This window comes from Salvelinus namaycush, chromosome 18, assembly GCF_016432855.1.
Source record: "Salvelinus namaycush isolate Seneca chromosome 18, SaNama_1.0, whole genome shotgun sequence".
Classification (NCBI taxonomy): domain Eukaryota; kingdom Metazoa; phylum Chordata; class Actinopteri; order Salmoniformes; family Salmonidae; genus Salvelinus; species Salvelinus namaycush.
Window position 1 is genome coordinate 30,411,218 of NC_052324.1, and position 24,304 is coordinate 30,435,521.

At 42.0% G+C, this 24,304-nt stretch overlaps 1 protein-coding gene across 1 annotated transcript in view; it reads left to right on the forward strand.

Annotated features, from left to right (window-relative positions):
- mxd1 (MAX dimerization protein 1) overlaps nt 1-20,759 on the forward strand; it is a 30,239-nt gene extending 9,480 nt beyond the window's left edge. Inside the window, exons 3-6 of the mRNA XM_039012844.1 lie at nt 9,482-9,511; nt 13,768-13,882; nt 16,835-16,994; nt 17,297-20,759. Of these exons, the coding sequence (XP_038868772.1) occupies nt 9,482-9,511; nt 13,768-13,882; nt 16,835-16,994; nt 17,297-17,496 (505 nt within the window). The 3' untranslated portion in view covers nt 17,497-20,759. The remainder of the gene's footprint in view (nt 1-9,481; nt 9,512-13,767; nt 13,883-16,834; nt 16,995-17,296) is intronic.
- The last annotated feature ends 3,545 nt before the right edge of the window (nt 20,760-24,304 follow it).

The following is a 24,304-nucleotide window of genomic DNA, read 5'->3' on the forward strand; positions in this document are numbered from 1 at the left end:
GCATGGAATAGCTTTCATTTCTCAGAACAAGAATAGACTGACGAGTTTCAGAAGAATGTTCTTTGTTTCTGGCCATTTTGAGCCTTCTATTTCTATGATAGTACAGTAATGCATGGGCTCCCCATGTACAGCGGGCCAGGCAGCACGTAAAGTAGTGGGGGGAAGTGGCCCTGTCCTGTACAGTAATATGGCCTGGGAGAGGTACTATAGTAATGTCATCAGTGACTGAGAGCACCTCAGGAATGTCTTGCTGGAGATCCAGTGAGTCCAAAGGACTGAGATGATCCTCTGGCAGTGGCATGCCTGCCCCCGTGCCACCCCCACCCCCCTCACATGGGAAATGGGTTACACAAGTAGCTGTATTCATATCCCAAACCTAGTCATCTCTCGACCAGTCAGCTTTACTGTACTGTGCTAATCTGTCATATGAACGGTGCTCTCTGTCTGGAGTCATCAAGCACTTGTATGTGTAGTGTAGGGGATGGAAATTTCAGTCAATTTTGTTGACGACTAACCAACCCCCATTAACTGGTTAACAAATGGTAAAATTTGCTCCAAATAGTAAAATGTGACCAACAGAAAATAATATGCATGGGACACAGGAGGTTGTTGGCACCTTAATTGGGGAGGATGGGCTCGTGGTAATGGCTGGAGTGGAATAGGTGGAATGGTATCAAACATGTTTGATACCATTCCATTTGCTCCGTTCCAGCCATTATTATGAGCCGTCCTCCCCTCAGCAGCCTCCACTGGCATGGAAGAAACAAATATTTTTCATTAAGCCCTTACAAAAACATGCAACAATAGTTAACCTATCCTAATATTATTGAAGATGCAACTACTGGAATGTGAAGCACTGTTTTAAAAGACTTTCTGCGAGCCGTTTCATGTGACAGAGATGAACGTCTACTTTAGAAACTTAGAGGAAAACTGTCAATAAGTATAAGGGATGCAAACTAGTCACCTTTTCCGCGAAAATTCGCCGTTTTGAATGCAAAATAGGTGACGTACGTGAATTGTGTAGATCCGATGAGAAAAGTTTGGGGGGGTGGGCTTCGGATCACTGCTGGCTGTAAGCGAACGAGTGATGCGCGTTTGGAGCAATACTGGCTGTGTCCAGGGCTCAGCCAAACGTTCACATAACAGAATGCAGCACGCGACTGAAGAGATAAGATACAACCAATGTGCTAGATACAGCATCAGCATGCGCCCTGGAAAGACAGTAGTAAGGTGCAAAGGCAGTTTGCCAGTTAATTTACAGCAGCGCGTCCCCTGAACGATAACGAAGAGGTAGGTGAGAAGCCTGACCACGGAGACGGGGTGAGAAGGGGATGAAGCGTACTTCATGAGCTGTAACCGAAAAACAACTGGCGTTTGGAAAGTTTGAGGTGAGGGAGAAAATGTGGTGGAACAAGTATCGTGCTATAGTAACGTTAGCTGGATCGAATCCATTAGCTAGCCAGAGAAATGTTGAGCAACATTAGCCAACTTAGCTGATAAAATAATTGAGTTTATTGTTTGAAAATGATCTGGCTAATAAAGTCAGACAGCTAGCTAACATCAGATGAGCTTTTGCGGCACAGTCGATAGTGCGCCGGACCTCGGGCTAAAAGGTCGAGGGTTCGAGACCTGCTCCCTGCTGTTTCATTACATTGGTGTCAGAAGTGATCGGACCTTGCATCCACGACCGTGCGTGTGCTTGGCCGGTGAAGGCGAGGACGCGCTCTTTGAAAGGAGGGAGTAGTGTAACGACCCTGGGTTTATAACCGCGGAAATCGACTCTGCCGCACGAGCATGCTTTTGCGGCACAGTCGATAGCGCGCCGGACCTCGGGATAGAAGGTCAAGGGTTCGAGACCTGCTCCCTGCTGTTTCATTACAGTATTAACAGGTATACAACTGCTTGCCGTTGTTGTGCCGAAAAGCTCCCCCTTAAAGAATTCCCCCGCTTCACGTGAACGCGCACACATTCAATTCTTCGTTGCTGCGAGTTGCTTGCCTTTGAGATTCTGTTCACGTTCGGCTGCGTTTCATTTTATTTATTTTTTTTATGTCGGTTTGATAGCGGGGGAGGCACTAGTAATGTCTGCAGTTTTCGGTTTGGCTATTTGTTTCAAGTGTATTAGTCTAAATAAATCTCTGCCAAAATTCGTCATCTCTCCCATGTCTTATTCGACTTGTAGTTGTTCTGAAATATTTATTGTTTGCCTAATTTCTACTCCCTCCTCGATGTTTAACCTTTCTAGGACACACGTTCCGCTAGCAGAACCCCTCGACAACATTCCGCTGAAAAGGCAGCGCGGGAAATTCAAAAATATTTTTTTGAAATATGTAACTTTCACACATTAACAAGTCCAATACAGCAAATGAAAGATAACCAGATGTTTAACTTCTTGACGCTAGGGGTCAGATTTATTTTTATTTTTTAAATAACGTTCCCAAGGTAAACGGACTATTTCTCAGGTCCAGATCGTAGAATATGCATATAATTTACAGATTAGGATAGAAAACAGTCCAAAGTTTCCAAAACTGTCAAAATATTGTCTGTGAGTATAAGAACACAGATTTTGCAGGCGAAAACCGGAGGAACTCTAACCCGGAAGTGATTTCCCGTCTTTCTTCCATTTTTAAAGGGGTATCAACCAGATTCATTTTTCCAATGGCTTCCTCAGGCTGTGACCAGGCTTTAGACATAGTTTCAGGCTTTTATTTTGAAAAATGAGCAAGATTTTTCAAAACTAGTCAGGTGTCCTTTGATTAGTTCCTGCGCACGAGAGGGGTAGCTCTCCATTTTCTTTCTCTCTTTTATTGAATAGGTTACGGTCCGGTTGAAATATTATCGATTATGTATGTTAAAAACAACCTGAGGATTGATTATAAAAAACATTACGGAAACTTTTTGGAATTTTCGTCGAACGGAACGAGGCTTTGGTTTTCTGAACATAACACGCAACCCAAATGGCGTTTTTTTGTTATAAAAGTAATATTTATCGAACAAAAATAACATTTATTGTGTAACTGGGACTCTCGTGAGTGCAAACATCCGAAGATTATCAAAGGTAAGCGATTCATTTTATTGCTTTTCTGACTTTCGTGACCATGCTAATTTGGGGCTAGCTGTTCTAGCATTGATTGATACACTCACAAAAGCTTGGATTGCTTTCGCTGTAAAGCATATTTTCAAAATCTGACACGATAGGTGGATTAACAACAAGCTAAGCTGTGTTTTGGTATATTTCACTTGTGATTGCATGATTATAAATATTTTTAGTAATATTTTGCGCCCTGCAATTCAGCGGTTGTTTAGGAAAATGATCCCGCTAAAGGGATCCGTAGCGCAGAGGTTAATCTACCCATCGTGTCCGATTTTAAAAAAATGCTTTACATCAAAAACACAACATATGATTGTTAGATCACCGCCAAGTCCAAATAAATAGCCCACCCAACTACCTCATCCCCATATTGTTATTTATTTTTTTGCTCCTTTGCACCCCAGTATCTCTACTTGCACATTCATCTTCTGCACATCTATCACTCCAGTGTTTAATTGTAATTATTTTGCCACTGTGGCCTATTTATTGCCTTACCTCCCTAATCTTACTACATTTGCACACACTGTATATAGATTTTTCTATTGTGTTATTGACTGTATGTTTGTTTATCCCATGTGTAACACTTTTTTTAAATAAAAAATGACCCCGTTTTTTTCTCCCCAATTGGTAGTAGTTAGTCTTGTCTCATTGCTGGAACTCCCGTAGGTACTCGGGAGAGGCGAAGGTCGAAAGCCATGAGTCCTCCGAAACACAACCCAACCTAGCCGCACTGCTTCTTGACACAACGCACATCCAACCCGGAAGCCAGCCGCACCAATGTGTCGGAGGAAACACTGTACACCTGGCAACCTGGTCAGCATGCACTGCGCCCGGCCCGCCACAGGAGTCGCTAGTGCGCGATGAGACAAGGATATCCCTGCCGGCCAAACCCTCCCTAACCCAGACGACGTTGGGCCAATTGTGCGTCGCCCCATGGACCTCCCGGTCGCGGCCGGCTTCGACAGAGCCTGGGCTCGAACCCAGAGTGTCTGGTGGCACAGCCTTAGACCACTGCACCACCCGTGAGGCCCCCATGTGTAACTCTGTGTTGTTTGTATCTCACTGCTTTGCTTTATCTTGGCCAGGTTGCAGTTGTAAAGGAGAACTTGTTCTCAACTGGCCTACCTGGTTAAATAAAGATGAAATAAAATAAAAGTAACATCTTGTAGGCATGGGTGAGGAAGGGTACCACACGCCCATCTGGATATATTACACCCCTTCTCTCTCAGGAATGATCTGAACATATATGTTAATAAAAGTACAGCATTTTGAAACACTTTATTGACTACAATATAGAGATTAATAACAGAGGGGAATCTGAGAATGCAGGGATTCCAGCAGGGTGTGAGTTGAAGTAGTCATATCTGGAGCTGACAAGGGCTGGAATGTAAATGACGTGATCACCTCGGGTTATGGGCAGTCATTCCCTCGGATGAAGAGCATCTCCGTCTTGCTGATTTATGTGCTGTCATCCAGGTGAAAATGACACCTGCGTATCTGATGTAGGAAAAGAGAAGTGTCCTGTGAATATGTGTGTGTATATATATTCTTTTTTTATTTTAATTTCTATTAACATTGTGTTTTGTGGATGAGGGGTTGGGGGAGGTTGATGGGGATGGTGGAGGTGCTAGGTGTGTCCTATTGAGGGCGAAGGGACCTATTGGGGAGGGGATTCTTCATGCAGGCACATTCAGTCGTAGTTTTGTTTATTATATTATTATACATTTTTTTTTCTATTATAACAGTTTACTGTGATTATGGATATGCACTCATGTTGACTTATATATTTTAACTTAATTTTTTGCCCAGAGTACAAATTTTAGATGTATTATTGTTCTTATTTTATTATTACTACTGTAGCTACATTCTTAAAAACGAAAACAGAAAAAGTGTAAAGAAATGTATCAAAAGCCTTAAGAGGGAAAAGCACAATGGGCTCTGAACCTATTATTGCGGAAATAACCACTTCCTTTTGTGACTCGAGTCTAATATATTCTGTGGCACATATCAGAGGGCATGATAGGGCACCAAAAATTATTCTGAAGTGTGCCAGGCCTTGCAGTCCCAAGATAGAATGGGGGGGGGGGGAGAATTTTGGCAGGCAAGAAAATGGCCTTGCTGAAATCACCCCCCCTTCTAATTTCCTTAATTTTGTGGCTACAGTCAAATACTTTGTGGCACACATCAGAGTCAAATACTTTCTATAGAACAAACTTCACATCAGGATAGGCAACCTAAATGAATAATTAATGTATGTGTTTTATATTAAACAGAGGGAGTAAAATGTAGGCAAGCAATAAACATTTCAGAACAACTACTAGTCTAAGACATGAGAGAGATGATGAATTTTGGGAAATAGATTTATTTATAGACTAATGCACTTGAAACAAATAGCCAAACCAAAAACTGCAGACATTACTAGTGCCTCCCCTGCGATCAAAATTACATAGAAAATAAAATGAACCGCAGCCTAACATGATAAGAAATCTCAACTAGCAAGCAAGTCGCAGCAATGAAGAATTGAGTGCGTTCACGTGAAGGGGTGGATTCTGTCAGGGGGGAGCTTTTCGGCACAACCGTTCCTCAAGTTATAACGCGTTAGTTGCTTACTGGACACTGGCAATCTGTGTGAAATGTTAGTTCGTTAGCTGGTTAACTACTATCTGTGAAATTTTGTGTTTCCTATACAGTATGTGCTTAATTTTCAGAATGAGAGAATTAGGTGAAAATGAGGCTTTGCTTGTTAAACAAGTGGATTCATGGATCAAGTGTAGCTGGAGCTGGGCCTGCCTTATGCTGGATGCCAATAGAGGTGAAAGAAATGCCACACACTTTCCCTCTTTCAATACAGTGGATAAAAACGGGTATGCCAGGTGTACTCTGCCTGAAAGAGATCAATTATGCCAACGAAGGGTATCATGCTCTGCTGGCACATTTTAGAACAGATGTCCACAGGCAGAAAGTGTGCAATGTAGTATTGTGCAGTGTAGCCCACAGATATTGCTTTTGTTTTGTTGAACTTGACAGTAACACCTTTGTGTGAGTGAGGGGGATTATTAAAAAATGTACTCAGTGAATGTTATTTTTGCACACATGTAGCCTTGTGCTCTTGATTGATGTCTACTATAGTGGCCACTATAATAGAGCAAAAATATGTCTGTTAGAATGAAACAATTTCTACTTTAAGATGTTTTTTTCCCCAAGTACAATATTTGTGTGTGTGGTCACAAGCATTCTATTATAAAGGCTGTCATGGCTAGCTGCAATATTATTGTATTGTCTAGGCAACAAATAACATTGGATTGCTTTCCTTACATTTTTTAGCTGTGAGTCAGGTTCACATGAACCACTTTTTATTTTACACATAGAGACTGATCATGTAGATCATATTCTTTGTTGTTTAATTAGTTAAAATCTGCATTTCCCCCTAACAGGGATTTTTGTCACCTTTTTGGGCCCTCACCAGTTTGCATCCCTGAAATATGCAACAACTAGGATGGGTTGCTGATATTACTAGGATTGTGCTTTTGGCTTCTGGACAACGAAAGAAAGTTGATATGAAAACCAATAGAACAGGAGAGACATACTGTAAAGGTTTTTTGATTGATAGTTTAGCTGTTGTTGTTAGCTGCTTCATGCTGCTCCTTTCTCTAGACTCCTACTGCTCCCTGCAGCCTGTCTGTGAGTTGCCTAGAAACGAGTCTCCGCTCTTGCGCACGGCTAACTCTGACTAGAGACAGCCTTTAGTTGACGCAAGAAAGCTACTTTCTAACCCTAAACTCACTGTACATTAGCTACTATTTTTGGCAAAATAATAATTCCAGTCAACCAAGACACTGTTCCAGTTTTATGACTGACACGATTTGTTAAATTCTGACACCAATTTTATTCCACATAATTATGCAAATTAACCTATAAACTGATAAACATGACAGGACAAGGTTTTATTTTCTGCAGCTAACAGACTAACGGTTCACTTTTTAAAATCCCTAGCAGGGGTATTCAACCTGGGTCCGCAACCAGGTACTGCAGGGGGTTCACTTAAATATTCTAAATACATTTTAAAAAGTGAGAAAATATATTTTTTATTTCAGTGTTTTTATGAATATCGCTGGCAACAACAGAATAAAAATGAATTTACAGTAGACAAAAGTATGAAAGAGTACTATCCTAATAATTGAGCAAAATACACTCAATGGAGCAATTCAGAATTGAGTTGCGAATTGCTTTTAAATTCTTGAACTCGATTTGAATTGGCCACGCCCACAGGAAGCAGAATCTGAATTTAATTTAAAATAAAGGAAGTATAATTAAAATTAAATGAAATCTGAATGAATGATTCTAAACATCATCATAGAACATGTTATTTTGACATGTATGGTTACCAATACCATGTAGCATAAGGTTGAAAACGGACTCCTAAAATAATTTTAAATAATTTCAGTGGTCTGGAAATATTATAGGATCATGTTGTGAGTTGTCTTTAATAATTTATAATTCCCTTAAAGATTAAAAAATATATATATAACAAAAATATATACATTTCCCAGAATGGATAAGATCAAACACTACAGAATGGAAGGGAACAACCTAACATCTCATGACAAAGAAAAATGTAATAAAATATTTGTCAAATTAATGAGACTCATGTTTCACGTCTCGGTTGAATTGTTATTTTTTCTATTCAAATTCTGCTTCATGTGGGGTGTGGTCAGTTCAAATTCATTGTTTTCAATTCAGGAATCCCGAATTGACCTCAACCCTGCTCTGCAGATTATTTCAGAAAAAGAGACTTGACCGGCTTCCTGGCGCTGTGTGGAGCCTGAAGAGAGAAATCTGTGTGTCTGTGTGCTCTTGTTGGTAGAGCTGGTAGGACTTTAGGCTGCTGGTAAACGGTGCAGTACACTGCAATGCAGGAAGCCTTTAAATCATCTCTGTCTATCTATATGACCATCGCTTTCTCTCGCTCTGTCTCTCTCTGTCTCTCATATCCATCCCACCGCCTTCTCACCGTCTCTTTCGCTTGCTCTCTGAGGGGGCGGTATCAGCTAAGGTGAACTGGGAGAAGAGTGAGGGTCTGATTTATGGGGAGATGGGCCAGAGAATCACATTTTATTGGTCACATACACATATTTAACAGATGTTATTGCGGGTGTAGCGAAATGCTTATGTTCCTAGGTCCAACAGGGCAGTAATATCTATATATGCAGTAATATCATTTCACTACAATACACACAAATCTAAAGGAAAATAATGGAGTTAAGAAATATATAAATATTAGGATGAGCAATGTTGGAGTGGCATTGATTAAAATACAGTAGAATAGAATACAGTATATACATATGAAATGAGTAAGGCAGTATGTAAACATTAAAGTGACCAGTGATTTTATGTATATAGGGCAGCAGCCTCTAAGGTGCAGGGTCGAGTAACCGGGTGGTAGCCGGCTAGTGATGGCTAATTTAACAGTCTGATGGCCTTGAGATTGAAAAACAGCTTCTATCTCGGTCCCAGCGTTGATGCATACTCTGATTTCATACTCTTCCTGGGGAGCTACAGTTGGGTAGGGAGGACGTTCATAGGGGTGTTCTTGGGGACCACAGAATTTCAGGAGAGGAATTGGGAGGGGCTGGTGGACAAGATTACGGCTAAGTTGCTGATCGTGTTGGAGCCCCCCCCCCCCCCCCCACAGGCTCTGATCAAAAACCTGAGTGAGCATGAAGGGACCAAAGACTAGTGGGCAGGGTGAAGGCTTTCTGTCTACAAGCTGCACAGAGTCTTCTGTAGCAGCAGGGGGTGTGCTGGTGAGACACTGCATGGGCTGTTCTAAGGAGGGCAAGGGGCCTTGGATACGACAGGCACTTGTTCTTGTTGGATCTTGTGCAGGTCATTATGTCAACCATTACTCTGTTCTTAGGGTGTGGAAAGAGACTCTTAACTGTTCACAGAGACGTTTCACAGCCTGGAGCCTTGTGGCTCCCCTATGTTCCACAATCCCCTCATCCAGACCAGAGTGCTGACCTCTGCTAACTTGTGGGCCAAACCTTGTGAGAGCGGGGTTCACAAGGTTGGGTGACCTGAGAGAGGAGGATGGGTGAAAATCTGCTAGCGACATGGGAAGGCTTCCTCCTTAAAATCCTCCAGGCTGCTGCAGCAGGTGGTGGAAGGGGGTCCATGCTACTGGGTTCCTTCAGAGAGCTGCTGGGAAATGGGAAGAGACTGGGCCGAACACAAGCCTCTCTCTCGCTGTAATAACTCCATGGCTGACTGCAGTGGTGGCAAACGAGAGGAGAGGAATCTTTAAAGCACTTTACTGAAGCACGCTGAATTTACTGTGCGACGATTTGTAAGGACAGTTTCTAACCTCTGTGTCCCTCTGTCTGTTTACAGATCCATACACAACGAGATGGAGAAGAACAGGTAGGTCGAATCCCACATCAAGGTCGCCGTCTCTCTCCTCATTCCCACATGGATCGTTAGGAGCACCAGAGAGAGTTATTACCGGGAAATTAACAGTGCAGAATGCAGCCCGGAGGATAATCCTACTGCTTATCCTACAAGGGATCAAATCAAATCAAATGTATTTATATAGCCCTTCTTACATCAGCTGATATCTCATAGTGCTGTACAGAAACCCAGCCTAAAACCCCAAACAGCAAGCAATGCAGGTGTAGAAGCACGGTGGCTAGGAAAAACTCCCTAGAAAGGCCAAAACCTAGGAAGAAACCTAGAGAGGAATCAGGCTATGAGGGGTGGCCAGTCCTCTTCTGGCTGTGCCGGGTGGAGATTTTAACAGAACATGGCCAAGATGTTCAAATGTTCATAAATGACCAGCATTGTCAAATAATAATAATCACAGTAGTTGTCGAGGGTGCAGCAAGTCAGCACCTCAGGAGTAAATGTCAGTTGGCTTTTCATAGCCGATCATTAAGAGTATCTCTACCGCTCCTGCGGTCTCTAGAGAGTTGAAAACAGCAGGTCTGGGACAGGTAGCACGTCCGGTGAACAGGTCAGGCTTCCATAGCCGCAGGCAGAACAGCTGAAACTGGAGCAGCAGCACGGCCAGGTGGACTGGGGACAGCAAGGAGTCATCATGCCAGGTAGTCTTGGCATGCCAGGTAGACCACTGGTCTCTCTGTGGCCTCTCCCTGCCTGGTCTCTCTTTGGCCCACTAACACACTGCCAGAGGAGAGAACAGTGAGACTCATTCCCTCTGTCAACTTCTGTGTGTGTGTGTGCTCGTATGAACCCACTTAAACGCCCACCACCCTGTCTCAGTCCAACTCCTCTGTTACAGTGAGTCCCATAGCAGCTTAGCCTGCCTGGTGGAGCTGGCCACTGTGTAACCTGACTCTGTCATGTTATGGCATCCCAGTGTTCTGCCCTTTGGACTAGTTCATACTAAGCTAAGCCTCGGGCCAGCTGAGGAACGTCACCTGGATGTGTTCCACTCCGTTGTGTATTTGTTTGTCTCCTGTGTGTTTATTGGAGAGCGAGAGGGGGTGTGTGTGTGTTTTCCACGGTGGCTCTGTGTCGCTCTCTCACCCAGGAGCATTAGAATAGTTATTACTCATTCATGCTGCAGTTGAAATTGATAAACGCATACTATGATCTCATATCCCTCTGGAGTACTCCCAGTACCAAATATTCTCCATACACCTAGCCTTGAGCTTCAAATAACATTTAAAATGTTCTCAACTAGCCCACATTTGTGCAATTTCACCCCACTCATGCACACGTGGCCTTTGGGGTGCACGCAAGCATACACACACACACACAGAAAATTGGTTGTACCTCCTCCCACCTGCCTGTGTGTGCATGTAGCAGCCTCCAGGTGGAGGTGTTTTATGTGTGTTGTGTAGCAGGGTCTTGTGGTCACCCACCGACACATCTTTAGCTGCACAGAGAGAGGGGGAAGTGAGGAGAGGAGATAAAGGGGGGATAAATAAAGGGATACAGAACAGCTTAATGTAAATCTAGTGATCACCACACCTCTCCTCTGTGTTTAGTAACAATGTTGTTGAAATGTACATGGAACTACAGATGTCGGATCTTAACTTGATCGCTGAGAATTTTCCTTCTGCATCAGGAAATTCAAATGAGCCTTATGAATCCCTGAAAATGAGCAGTTCTCTATCTCCATGCGGGGGCAGTTGAGTCATTGAGATCAGGGTTTGCTATCAAAATAATATTCTCTCTCTCATTCGCTCAAACACTAGGCTTAGGTCCTAATACTGCAACATTCAAATGTACAAACAAGTATCTGAAATTCAGCCATACACATCAACAACCGTCTTTTTGTATAGCTTAATAACACAAGGTAGATATTGGTCTCCACTAGGCTACAACATACAAGTGTCAAGTGTTTCCTAAGGTTATGAATGAACTGTCAAAATAGAGTTGAATCTGGGTTGGTCTAGCGGTTAGGGCCGCTGCCTTCACGTATAGGCCTACCGTGTTGCTGTGGGTTCCATTCCGGCCCATGCACTTCTGGCACAAATAACGCAATCCCCCTGATTGACTTGATTAAGTTACACATTTCAAATGTGGACAGTCAAGGGATATTTTACCCTTGATCTTGATAAAAAATTACCATACCAGACAGTTTAGGGTAATATAAATAGGAAACAAATTACATAATAACAATAGGCTACACCAACATTAGTTTCCATTCATACAAAGTGTCAGGTAAATTGCCACAGTAGATTTGCTGTGGTAAACAAGGAAATTAGTTGTTCTATTGAACGGAATAATTGTCAATCGCCCTTAGTCTGTTCAAACAGGGCTACGCTGTTCCGATGACAACACCAACCAGATGGTGAAACACTGGTTTTGAAGTTCACAGGCGGGGCTACCTCATCACGTGGCCATGACCGACTCATGTACGCTGCACAAGCAGGACTAGGTAACCCCAACATCTTTTAGGGAGTGGTAATAAGTTTACCAAAAGTGGTTGTAATTGAGATCAGCATTGTGGGTGAATTAGCTGTCGATTTTAATCTAGTGCCATCGATGGTTGCAACTTGCAATAGGCCATTTGATTATATTCCAACAGGCTACATTCTGTAGGCTATCCATTAGCCTATCCATTGTCATATAATACAAGGTGTGAATACCTATAATGGGCTACTGTTTGTTTCACTGGCTGAGTTGACAAGCTCATCAGTTGTTTGACAGATGTAGTCCTATTGTAGAGCGATAAACTTTCCTCCAGTGTGGATGCTCTCCCACGTTTTATAATTAGGCTATGTATAATTTTTTATGGTCTTTAGTGTGGATTGGAAGCCTGTATTGTGTGGCTTTAATATATTCATTTTGTAAAGCTGTCAAGATGTTTACGTATTTGAGCCTATCCAAAGACGATTTCGTTGAGCTGAGACACTTTTCTCTGATGTGTAAATTCAGACTATTCGTTTTACTTCTTGAAAACATTGAAATAAATGCAATTAACCAGAGTCGATGTCCCCCCCAGAGTCGATGTCCGCGCCCCTGCGGAAATCTAATTAGCATAATTTAAAAAAACATTAAAATCCTTGTTTAAACTAGACATACAATGAGCTCCAAAATTGTTGAGACAGTGACTTTGTGTTTGTTTTCGCTCTGTATTACAGCACTTAGGATTTGAAATGAGACAGTGACTTTGAGGTCAAAGTGCAGACTGTCAGTTTTAATTTGACAGTATTTTCGTCCATATCGGGTTAACCGTTTAGAAATTCCAGCACTTTTTGTACATAGTCCCAATAGAAAGGAATGGTAAATAAATAATGTATTGTGTCATTTTGGAGTCACTTTTATTTCAAATAAAAATAGAATGTTTCTAAACACTACATTTCATTTGGATGCTACCATAATTACGGATAGTCCTGAATGAATCATGAATAATGATGAATGAGAGTTAGACGCACAAATATTGTACACCCCCCCATGTCTTGGGGGTATGATATTTGTGCGTCCTCTATGAATACTGATGATACATAGGCATGTTGTTTTGAATTATTTTGTTTTAAGCCTTTCCCAAACCATAGCCCGCCCCTAACCTTAATCACTCGGAATGAATGCCTAAACTGTTAACCCATTTTTAGTTGTTTCTGTTTTAACCTTGTAACCACAGAGAATTAATGCAGCCAAAATAGACATTTGTTCATGAGTCAAAGGGCAGTGGGCCGGATTCGAACCCATGCCGTCTCTGGCATATGTGTGCCGGGTTAAGCGGCTGTAACCCGCTGGACCACATAGGCACTGATATAACCAAACATGTATTCTGCTTATTGCTTGCCTTCAACATATATAATAAAACAATTTATCTAAAAATAATGTTTCCCCTAATGAAAAATACATCTACCCCTACAAATGTCAGTTTATTATAACCCACATAAGAACTCACACGAGATGCGCTGTAGTCCTCAATTAGCCTACATAAGGTATACTGTAGGTACGGTACTGCACTGTATACAAACACCGCTTCTGGCTGCCTCCTGGTGGCGATTTCTAAATATTTCTTCAGATATTAAAATTCTCCTGCAACGAAAGGGTTCAGATTAAGATTGGACATCTGTATAGAAGATGATTCCACTGTACATGTGACTTGGTTTACCATGGTTTACAAGGGTTTAAGGGAACTGATTTAATTATGCTTCTCCGTTTCTCTCTTTCGCTCTCCCTCTCTCTCTCTGCAGAAGAGCACACCTACGGCTGTGTTTAGAGCGATTGAAATCCCTCGTTCCATTGGGACCAGACTCCAACAGGCATACCACCCTCAGCCTGTTGATGAGAGCCAAGAAACACATCGGGGTGGGTGTGCCGGGAAGTAATCAGTTCCAAGTGGTTTCTGTTTCAAGAGGGCAATTTAATTGACCATTGTAGAGGTCAGAAGAGGGGGCTTGTCTGTTTCTGCCTCAGCTAACCCCTTGGCATGGTTACAGCAACAGTTGACTAAAACAAAAAGACATCTGTTAGCCTGGCTAGCTAGAGGGTAATGAGTATAGCACTAACTCTGGTGAGTGACTGGTGTACAGCTAGGTTTGTTGTAGAGTACACAGCTCAGTTGGTTAGGTGATTTAAGGTGGAGTGAAGTGGCAACTTGTTAAAAAGTAAACCCTGCATCACTCAAGGACCAGGGTTACCTACCCTGTAGAGCAGGGATTCCCAAACTGGGGGAAATGTCGTTGGGGGAACGCCAAATAAAAATGTGATTCACATTTTTTTTACTTTTTTTTTTAAACATTTTCTTTTTTTCTCACCTGAGTAGTTTCATTTCACTGCCAAAAATAAAATTAAACCATCTAGTGTTCAGAGAAATAACAACACAATGTCAAATACAAGTAGCTTAGTCAAATAATTAACATCCAATCACGTTAACCGTTACTCTCTCGCGGGAATTCCACTAATGGTCTGTATGTTGCCAAATGTAGCTGCTGCTCATGTTGGTATCTGTACTGATGGCGCAAAAGTCATGACAGGGAGACATAGTGGAGTGGTAACGCGCGTGCAAGCAGTTGCACCCGACGCCACTTGGGTACAATGCAGCATCCACGAAAGGCTCTTGCTGCCAAGGGAATGCCTGACAGCTTGAAAGACGTTTCGGACACTACAGTGAAAATGGTTAACTTTGTTAAAGCAAGGCCCCTGAACTCTCGTGTATTTTCTGCACTATGCAATGATATGGGCAGCGACCATGTAACACTTTTACAACATACAGACGTGCGCTGGTTATCAAGGGGCAAAGTATTGACACGTTTTTTTTAATTTAGAGACGAGCTTATAGTTTTCTTTACTGACCATAATTTTCACTTTTCTGACCGCTTGCATGATGACGAATTTCTCAAACGACTGGCGTATCTGGATGATGTTTTTTCTCGCCTGAACGATCTGAATCTAGGATTACAGGGACTCTGCAACTATATTCAATGTGCGGGACAAAATTGAGGCTGATTAAGAAGTTGGAGCTCTTTTCTGTCTGCATTAACAAGGACAACTCACAGGTCTTTCCATCATTGTATGATTTTTTTGTGTGCAAATGAACTCAACTTTACGGACTATGTCAAATGTAGTATAGCGAAGCACCTGAGTGAGGTGCGTGCGCAATTACGCAAGTACTTTCCCGAAACGGATGACACAAACAACTGGATTCGTTATCCCTTTCATGCCCTGCCTCCAGTCCACTTACTGATATCGAAACAAGAGAGCCTCATCAAAATTGCAACAAGCGGTTCTGTGAAAATTAAATTTAGTCAGAAGCCACTGCCAGATTTCTGGATTGGGCTGCGCTCAGAGTGTCCTGCTTTGGCAAATCGTAAACTGTTAAGACACTGATGCCCTTTGCAACCACGTACCTATGTGAGAGTGGATTCTCGGCCCTCACTAGGATGAAAACTAAATACAGGCACAGACTGTGTGGAAAATGATTTAAGAGTGAGACTCTCTCCAATACAACCCAACATTGCAGAGTTATTTGCATCCTGTTCTTTGTCACTTCCCACGAGCCGGGTTGTGACAAACTCACACTCATTCTTATGATTAATAAATGTATCGTATAGTGTGTGTGGTAGGCTTACAATGATGGCAAAAAACAACATTTGAGAGTGAGCTGACCCTGGGGCTAGAGGGGGTACACAGCTGGAGGTTGAATGTTTGAAGGGGTACGGGACTATAACAAGTTTGGGAACCATTGCTGTAGAGGAACCTATCCATGGTTAACTATGTGTGGATGAGGCCAGTACAATATATTAAAGTTAACTGTCCAGTGTGTCCAGATGTCTAAAATTGTAATTAAGTATGTTATAGTGCTGAGCAATTAACCAACATGTAGTTTATTTTTCAGTTTTTAAACAACTAATTGATCGACGTCGGTACAATTATTTGAATTCCATTTTGTTCATTTTTTCTGAGCTCAATGCACACATTGCACAGCTTCTCTAGAGATCCATCAGATCCAGTCTGAACTGTGCGAAGTAGTAGGGATTTGTAGTTTTCAGCAGGCCAATATTCTACATAGTTTCGCGCATAAAACGTGGTAATTAACTAAAATTACCAATATCCATTGTACATTTACTTGTCCGGTCTCTGATTCGTTCATGATCTAAGTGATTGATAGTTGGTATTCAGCAGTCAAAAAATATGCATTATTTACTTTGAAGAACTACAAAATAGTGATGTTGTCAGACAGCATAGGCAGCTGTTCTATAGAAATTAGATGATGACTTAGAATGAAATAATAAAGTCATCAAATAAAACAAATATAATATGCACAACATCTGAAATATTTTATATAAATAATGTGAATAAATGATGATTAATAAGTGGTAATGGGAAGTCACTACCATCATGGGACTTTTATTAATAGTTTTATTCTGTGTTAGAGCATTCCACCCAAATAATCGAAATCGAAGAACCGTGATAATCTTTTAATAATTGAACCGAAACCAAACAGACCAAAAAGCACTCATCACTCAGTACTAGTTTGTTAAAAAGCAGGTTTTCTGTTGGAATGGATGAGTCAACATTTATTTGAGTATGAGTTAACAGAATATGAATGTTTAAAAGTTAGATTTTCACTGGACAGTTACTTTACTGTATCACTTTTACATACAGTACTGAGGTCAGAGGTTGCAGGAGGGCAAGAGGAGATGTTAGCATGTCTTAAAGTAGCTGCCACAACGTGTGCACACACACTACACACACACAAAGTGAGGATGTTGTCTGACTGTGTAATGCTGTCTGACTGTATGTGTGTGTCTGCTGTAGAGGTTGGAGGAGAGCGAGCGGAGAGCCCAGCATACCTTAGACCAGCTGCAGAGGGAGCAGAGGCACCTGCAACGACGTCTGGAGCAGCTAGGGGTGGAGAGAACACGTATGGACAGCACAGGATCCACCGTCTCCTCCGACAATCCTGACTCAGACCAGGGTGAGCACACACGTCACACATGACCAAAATTAGCTGGCACTGTAAATATTTTTTGTTGATGGCCATGGCTGTTATGTTCACCAATGTATAGATAAAGACACTGTTCAGTGATGTAGGCCATCATTGTAAATAAGAATGTGTTCTTAACTGACTTGCCTAGTTTAAATAAATGTTACATATGAGAAATATGGTGTATCCCACATTGGTAATCCAAGGTAGTTCTGTTGTGGGCACAGTAGAGATTACATTGGAGCTGCCGTGTGTTTTAGGGTGATAGTATTAATCTGTAGTGTGTGTAACAGAGGAGGAGCTGGATGTGGACGTGGAGGGGACTGACTACCTGCTGGGGGATCTGGAGTGGAGCACCAGCAGTGTGAGTGACTCTGACGAGAGGGGAAGCCTGCGCAGCAGCTGCAGTGATGAGGGCTACTCCAGCGCCAGCCTTCGCCTACAGAACCAAAACACTCAGGAGAACGCCAAGCATTTGGGCTGCAGCCTATAAGAGCACAGCCCTCAACCTCTGGCCCATGTGCAACGGCGTCCCTCTATCGTCAAGTTAACTCGCGCCCACCAACCAGTCTCTGCCAATCAGACCTCACTCCCAGCAGGACTGGCCTTCTGACAAAGCCCTCTGTATTCCACCTCTCTTTCCCCCTCAGACCTCCAACACCTGAGACACCCATCATCCCATTTCAACGTCCATCGGCCAACCAAAATGGAAGATCAGTCTCTGGTACTGCCCATTCAGAGCCTCTGGCTCAATAAGATGAGTAGGATTTGGAAGACACTCCTCCGTCCATCCCTTTCTGTGTCCATCACCTCCCTCCCTTCCTGATCTGCTGTCTGTTTCAGTGTAAGAGCAGATAGGTGACTTGACTGTTTTCACGTATCCATGCTGTTTCCCCCTTCCAGGGTCCGAGAACGAAAGACTTCAGCTAGAGAATGTTATTACAACACTACACCTACACCTCACTGCCCCCCCCCCCTCCCTTCGAGCTCCAGCTCCCATCTCGCCCATTTCTCCAATGAGACTGGCCCCTCTATAGGTGGTGGTACAAACAATCGGCGCATGGATGGTATTTAGCACTTAGAGACAGTATAGGAAGGGATTGTCTGGGTCAAAGAGCTGTGGTCATTGTAATCAATATACTGTATGTCTCCTTAAAAGACATTGCAGCTATTGTAGTAATGTTATCAGGTGTAGTCTATTAGAAAGTATTTATGGTAAATAATTGTCTACCTGCACTGTCTACATGTAAAGTCCTCACTGGGAGTTCTACAACACTAAGCACGGGTGTGATTTGATGTCATCCATTTTCCACAACCACTTCATTGTTTTGCGATCGGCAGCAATACATCCATCCCTCTCTCCTCTACCTGGCTTAGCGGTTGGATAGATACCTCCATGTTTTTGGCTCTTATAATGAGGGGCTATTACATTTTAGTTTTTATTTTGGCATACCCTGTACTTTCAAATCCACACCTGCCATTCTGGGGTATCTTTTATCTTCCTCTCTGATGACGGTGGCGTCTAACTCCTCTTTTAATGTGATGGTCTGTGTTGCTGCTAGTCATGTCCTGTAGCCAGTGGTAGTCACTTGAATATGTGTTGAAGTTATACAGACAGACAGTAAGTTACCGGTAATTGTTAAAAGTAGACCAGTGGAGGGATTAAAGCACATTCCATGTTCGAGAGAAAGTAGGCCAGATGGAGCATTACCTTCATCCATATTTATGAGGGAGGATTTTCAGTTTTTAAAGCCAGGAAGGATCTAGCTAACTGCTTCAGGTTACCCACAAGCAGAACACAACAGATGTGCTGACTTGCTTTGCCTTTGTGTCAGAGCACAGTACAAGGAAGATTAATGTCTTGTGAGTTTGTTCCCCTCTGGAAAGAAAAGAGCAGAAAGGCTACTGTACACTAAAGATACTCTCCTCTGCCTTGTCTATATACTTAGATATTGTTTATGCAAAATGTTATGTTTATGTAAATAGTTTACACAGAAAGATCTGTTTATCAAAAAAAAAGTATTTATATTAGATGTAAATATATAGATATATCTATTTAATTGGTTGTCGCTTTACTAGTTTTTGTTGTGAGGGTTTCTATGTATAGTTGGTTTGCACAGCATAGTTGATCCAGAGCTTTTTAGATCTGTAGTTTGTGCCTATAGGCTTTTGTGTCCTTTCAAAATTGGCACGGTGCTCCTAGAATTGAAATTGTTTTATTTGTGGTTCATTATATTTATCTATTTAAAATCTATCCTCTTTGTCAACAGATAAATAATGCAAAAAAAAAAGCCTATTAATATAAAAATGTATTACATTGAAAAGAGGAGCTGGCGTGTGTGTTTGTGCTTTGGCATTGCTGTGATGGTGTTAAGCTACAGTGGGCTTTCTCCCTTTGTGCCTGGGGGCCTTAAACAAAATGGCTTCTCCACCCAAGAGATTATAACACATTGTAGAAAGAGGAGGAATTGGTGGGTTCAATAACCAGGGGATAAGATGGGGAGGTTTGCAGCAGCATTTGAATGTAATCGACTAGCCTATAATATATCTCCCCCTGCACTGTTGCAGCACAATGCCAAAGGAACCTCAAACTGTGTCACTGCAGAATCTCGTTAGAACGGGAAGACGGTTGGTACACACCAAAAAAATCCTTAAAAAATAGGAGTATGATTGTTTAGTCTATTTGTGTGGAATGCTGCACTTCTATGTAATTTTAAAACCCTATCCAAAAAGAGAATGAAGTAGCCATGCTAGAAGGGGAATGTTGTGAATTGAGTACACGACTGAGACTGGTGCTATGGGGCAGGTGCATGTACGTCTTGTCACTGTCTTCAGAGAGAAACTATAATGGTTTGGGAGAGGGACGGTTGTTTTTAATGGGAAAACACTGTCGCATTTGTATGGATGTTTTTATTGGTTTACTATTAAAAAGGTGAAAAACAGTATCGCTTTTCAAAGAAAACCTAATATATTATTAAAGCTAAGCATTGTCTGTTATTGGGGAGCCACACACTCCTCTCCTTCCCTCTCTCCCTGTCCATGGCCTGTTTTATACGTCTTCCACTCCTACCTGTGTGTGAATGTGACTCCCATAGAGAAGAGATCCTGATTCATTTCTATGGTGGTTCCCCCCATCCTCCACATGCTGTGGGCCAGCCACCATGGTGCAGAGGGAGCAGACTGGGCTGTGTAGTATAGCTGCAGCTGTCCTCCCTCCCTATATAAAACTCTGTTAACACCCTCGGTGCTTCAGCCTCTGCCTTAAGAGCAGGTGTGGATTCTTAAAAAAGAACAAGAAGATCAATGCAGTTGGCTTCTGTGTAGTCCAGTGTAAGCTATATAGGATATCATCCTGGGAATTCTCTTTTTTTGTTTTGTGTATATTTGGGTTACGTTCGTACGAAGTGGCTTAAGCCTTAAAACAGACGAATGTAAGAGAACCATAGTAAAGTATATATTATATACGTTCATATATAATATAGGTGTAGACATGTTTTTATCACAAAAGGTCATTATTTTCATTGTAACTGTGTCTCAGGTGTTGCTCTCCCTCTCATACGTACGCACACACAGACATACACACGTTGTCATACACACATCAGAACAGACTCTGCCTTTTGAAGGCTTAAGAAGGATTTATGTCAAACTATAAAAAGGTGGACATTTTCTGCACACATTTTTTAGAATTAGGGATTTTAAACATTGTGAAAACAATCTTTGGGAAGTGTGGTGCAGTCATTTCTATTTGCCAGTGATATAAAAGGAATAAAACCATTTGAAAGCCTTGTTTACCTAGCTACTTTCCTTGTCTTTGTGTTCATGGCTCATTCTGATTATTTGAAATATGTATTTATTTCTGCTTATGCTGATATGTGGCTGTCTTGCTTACCTTAATTGAATGCACTGACTGTAAGTTGCTCTGGAAAGGGTGTTTGCTAAATGACCATAATGTAAATCTAATGCAGAACATCCCTATATACTATAGTAGTAAAAATCCAAATTGACGATATAGGGAATCTTCAGCTTTGCTTGGAGACCTTGTCAATGTGGAGGAATGCCAGACAGGAAAACAAAGCTACCATCTTGGGAGGTAATCAAAGCTAGCTCTCTGGCAAGCAGAATAACTATTTTCTGACAGCAATCTGTTGCCTAAATCCCTGGTTTGACCAGAAAAATCTTCTACTGTTCAATAACCAGTGGATGGAGGGAAGGAGGGAGTGATGGAAGGGGCAGGACGAGGATGGGCATTTAGAGCATCCTTCCTCAGAACAGTGTCGTCTCACTGGTACAGCAGTACACACACACATACAGTCCCGAATAACACAGAAATACAATTTCATTATCTTGGCTCCTTTGTGACAGTCCATCCTTGTCTGGTTGCCCACAGAGGGACAGAGATAGAGGAGAGTGCGGTGTGGATATTCTAGTGTGGGTTGCTGTCTAACACTCGATGAAAGGATTCCAGCAGACTTCTGACCCTTCCCTGGTGACTGAGATGAGGTATTTTTCCAGTATCTAATTCCGACTGGAATAATATGTGTCCAGATCAGTCTGTATGAGATGCTCAGTGCTTCTAGCCTACTGGCCAAAGGAAATCTGAAGCCTTATTCTGTTCTGAACTAGTGTTTAGATAGACTCCAGCAGGGCAGAAGAGGCATTGACTTATTAAAGTATTTTGACCTCACCTGTTGGATCCCCCAGCACTTTCCTCAAGATATATTCTTAAAGAGGTCATGTGAGTGAGTCTGTCTACCCTCCCAGGTTGTGGTAGATGGGGTATTATATAGTAGTAGGGGAGCAACAACTGTCAAGGAAAACCTTGAACATAACACAGGCTCAACGCAAAATACATCAATGAGTAGTCTGAATGCCATCAGTGACATCACATGGGGCTTAAATGTTTTGCATTGCAGTGCTGTCCCTAAATCTTTTCACACAACCCTTCTCTACCTGATATAGTACTGTCTTTGTCATTGCTACTGTCTACTTGCGACTACTTGATGGCGAGTGTACAAAGGGGGGCTTTATCAATGACGTCTATTTATTTTTCATGTGTGCAGCTATGCCATAATGAGTGCGTGTGTGTCGTGTGTTTACATTCCGTCAGTGGGTTCAGAGACCCATCTCCCCCCCTTAATGTCAAATTAGGCAAATCTATCAGTTTATTTCAACCCTGCAGACCCAATTTACCACAACCTTTACCACCACACTGACCACGCACACAGCCATGACATGCAGGCAGCACACACAGACACACACACACACCTCTGCTTGAATGACACATTGAAACAATTACAACACACACCATGCCCTTGGGAAATAAACATTTATGGGCATGGACTCACCAGGAAAGCGACTAAGGGTTAAGAGGGTTGGCGCTCAGGCTAGAAAGGACGGTGGCTTGTGCGTAGGAGAAAACATATATAGAGTGTTCAAATCATTGACCACTGCACATGCTTGCTATTGATATTCTACCTAAATGTTTAGAGACTCACATTCACAACAGTCACACTGATTAAAACATAAAAACGGGCATATGAAACACTAACTGAAGCTGTGTTTTAAGTATTCTCTCTGTAAGATAAATTGCCTAATTTACAGCACAAAATACAGAATTCTGTCTCATAGTGATTACGTGTAGTAGAATACTGTATAATGGATCTGTTAAGAGAGATGGGATGTGACTGATCATCCCATCCCCCGACTGAGACAAAATGGAGCTAAGGTAGGGGCCGTACTGTGAGTGGGCTTGTTGACAGATGGAGCTGATAGTCTGCATGAGGAGGAGGAGAGTCTCAAGGGACCAGAGGGACACAGGAAGAAAAAACTATGAACAGAATGGATACTGGCCAGCAACAGACAGTTGGTCCGGGTACAGCTACTGCATCATATGCACCTGGGATAGGGATGTTTCAAACAAGCCCTTTGAGTTAGAGCCTAAGCATGGTGTCGTGTCTTTGGCTATGCCGGATTAAGTGATATGACATGCTATTCTATAAAATCCTTTCTCTGTAATTAATATTACCTGATTGAGCTAATCATGTAAATTTAATTAACTAGAAAGTTGGGGGACCACGAAAGAGTGTTTATAGAGCTGTTATCTTCCGAATAAACTCTTAAAGACCTAGTAATATTTTATATCAATAGCAGTCAATATTAATCGTCACCTTATTTCAGTCTCATCTGAACATCGTAGAATTCTTGGTTATCTTCACGAATCCTGGCTAACAAGTTGAATCAGCAATACAAAATTGGGTTTAATTATTTATTTACTAAATACCTAACTAGAATGACATATACACAGAATGAATCATACCTTGATTACAAATTATGTCATAAAGGAAAACGTCTCTAGCGGACGGAACAGATATGACAGCTGGTTACACAAAGAAAAGGGGGTTGGGTTTGAGTGAAAGAGCGGGAAGACTGAGGAACAAAGGGAGAAGCTGTGCTATCGTAAATACAGTATCTTATGCATTCTAAATTACCGCCCATTTGGAAAAGGAAAATGCAATAAATATTTACTCTGAGCTGCGCTTCGGTAGTTTGGTCGTAGATGCTGGCCGTGTTGGCCAACAGAGATCTTCCTGTCCTCGGAAGAATGTCACTGGTGGTAAATTGGCTACGTTGTAGTATCGTCGTTGTGTGTTAGACTGGATACGTCGTCCGTCCTTTCCTAGCCCACGTTTACAGCTGCTGTTGCTAACTCAACGGCTAGGATGTCTCACTTCTTTAGTGAATAAGTGTTCAAAGTTTATACCATTCACAACCAAAGCTCACGCTGAGGTTGGCTTAGTTCTGTAGTTGACATGTTAGTCCTTTTCAACGTATGGACCGTTGTCCTATCATCCTCGGAACAGATAGTTACATTTTCGTCAAGGGCTTATATAGTGGAGGGAGAGAAGGGTGTGTTTCATAGTTTATAACCCATGTCTCTTCACGGGGCGGGCCACTGATTGAGCAGAGCTCTAACTTTATGAAAACCCAAATCTCTCATTTGGAAGCTAAAATTACATTTAATCTTTTCACAAATAGTTTCATTTAAATTGCATAACAATTCCATGTGAATCTGATAACTATAATGTGTAGACTTTCCCAGATACAGTTTATGTCGTCCTGTCATCAGTTATAATGTCTCAGATGACAACCGAACTGACATCATATTCATTATTAAGTACCAACGCATATTGTCAACTGGTTCTATTACCGAAATATGGTTCCTTTACCCCACTTGTTTGATGTTCCCAGACTCTCTATGTTTAACAAAGGCTATTCAAGAGTCCTTCAGTAGAGTCAGAGAG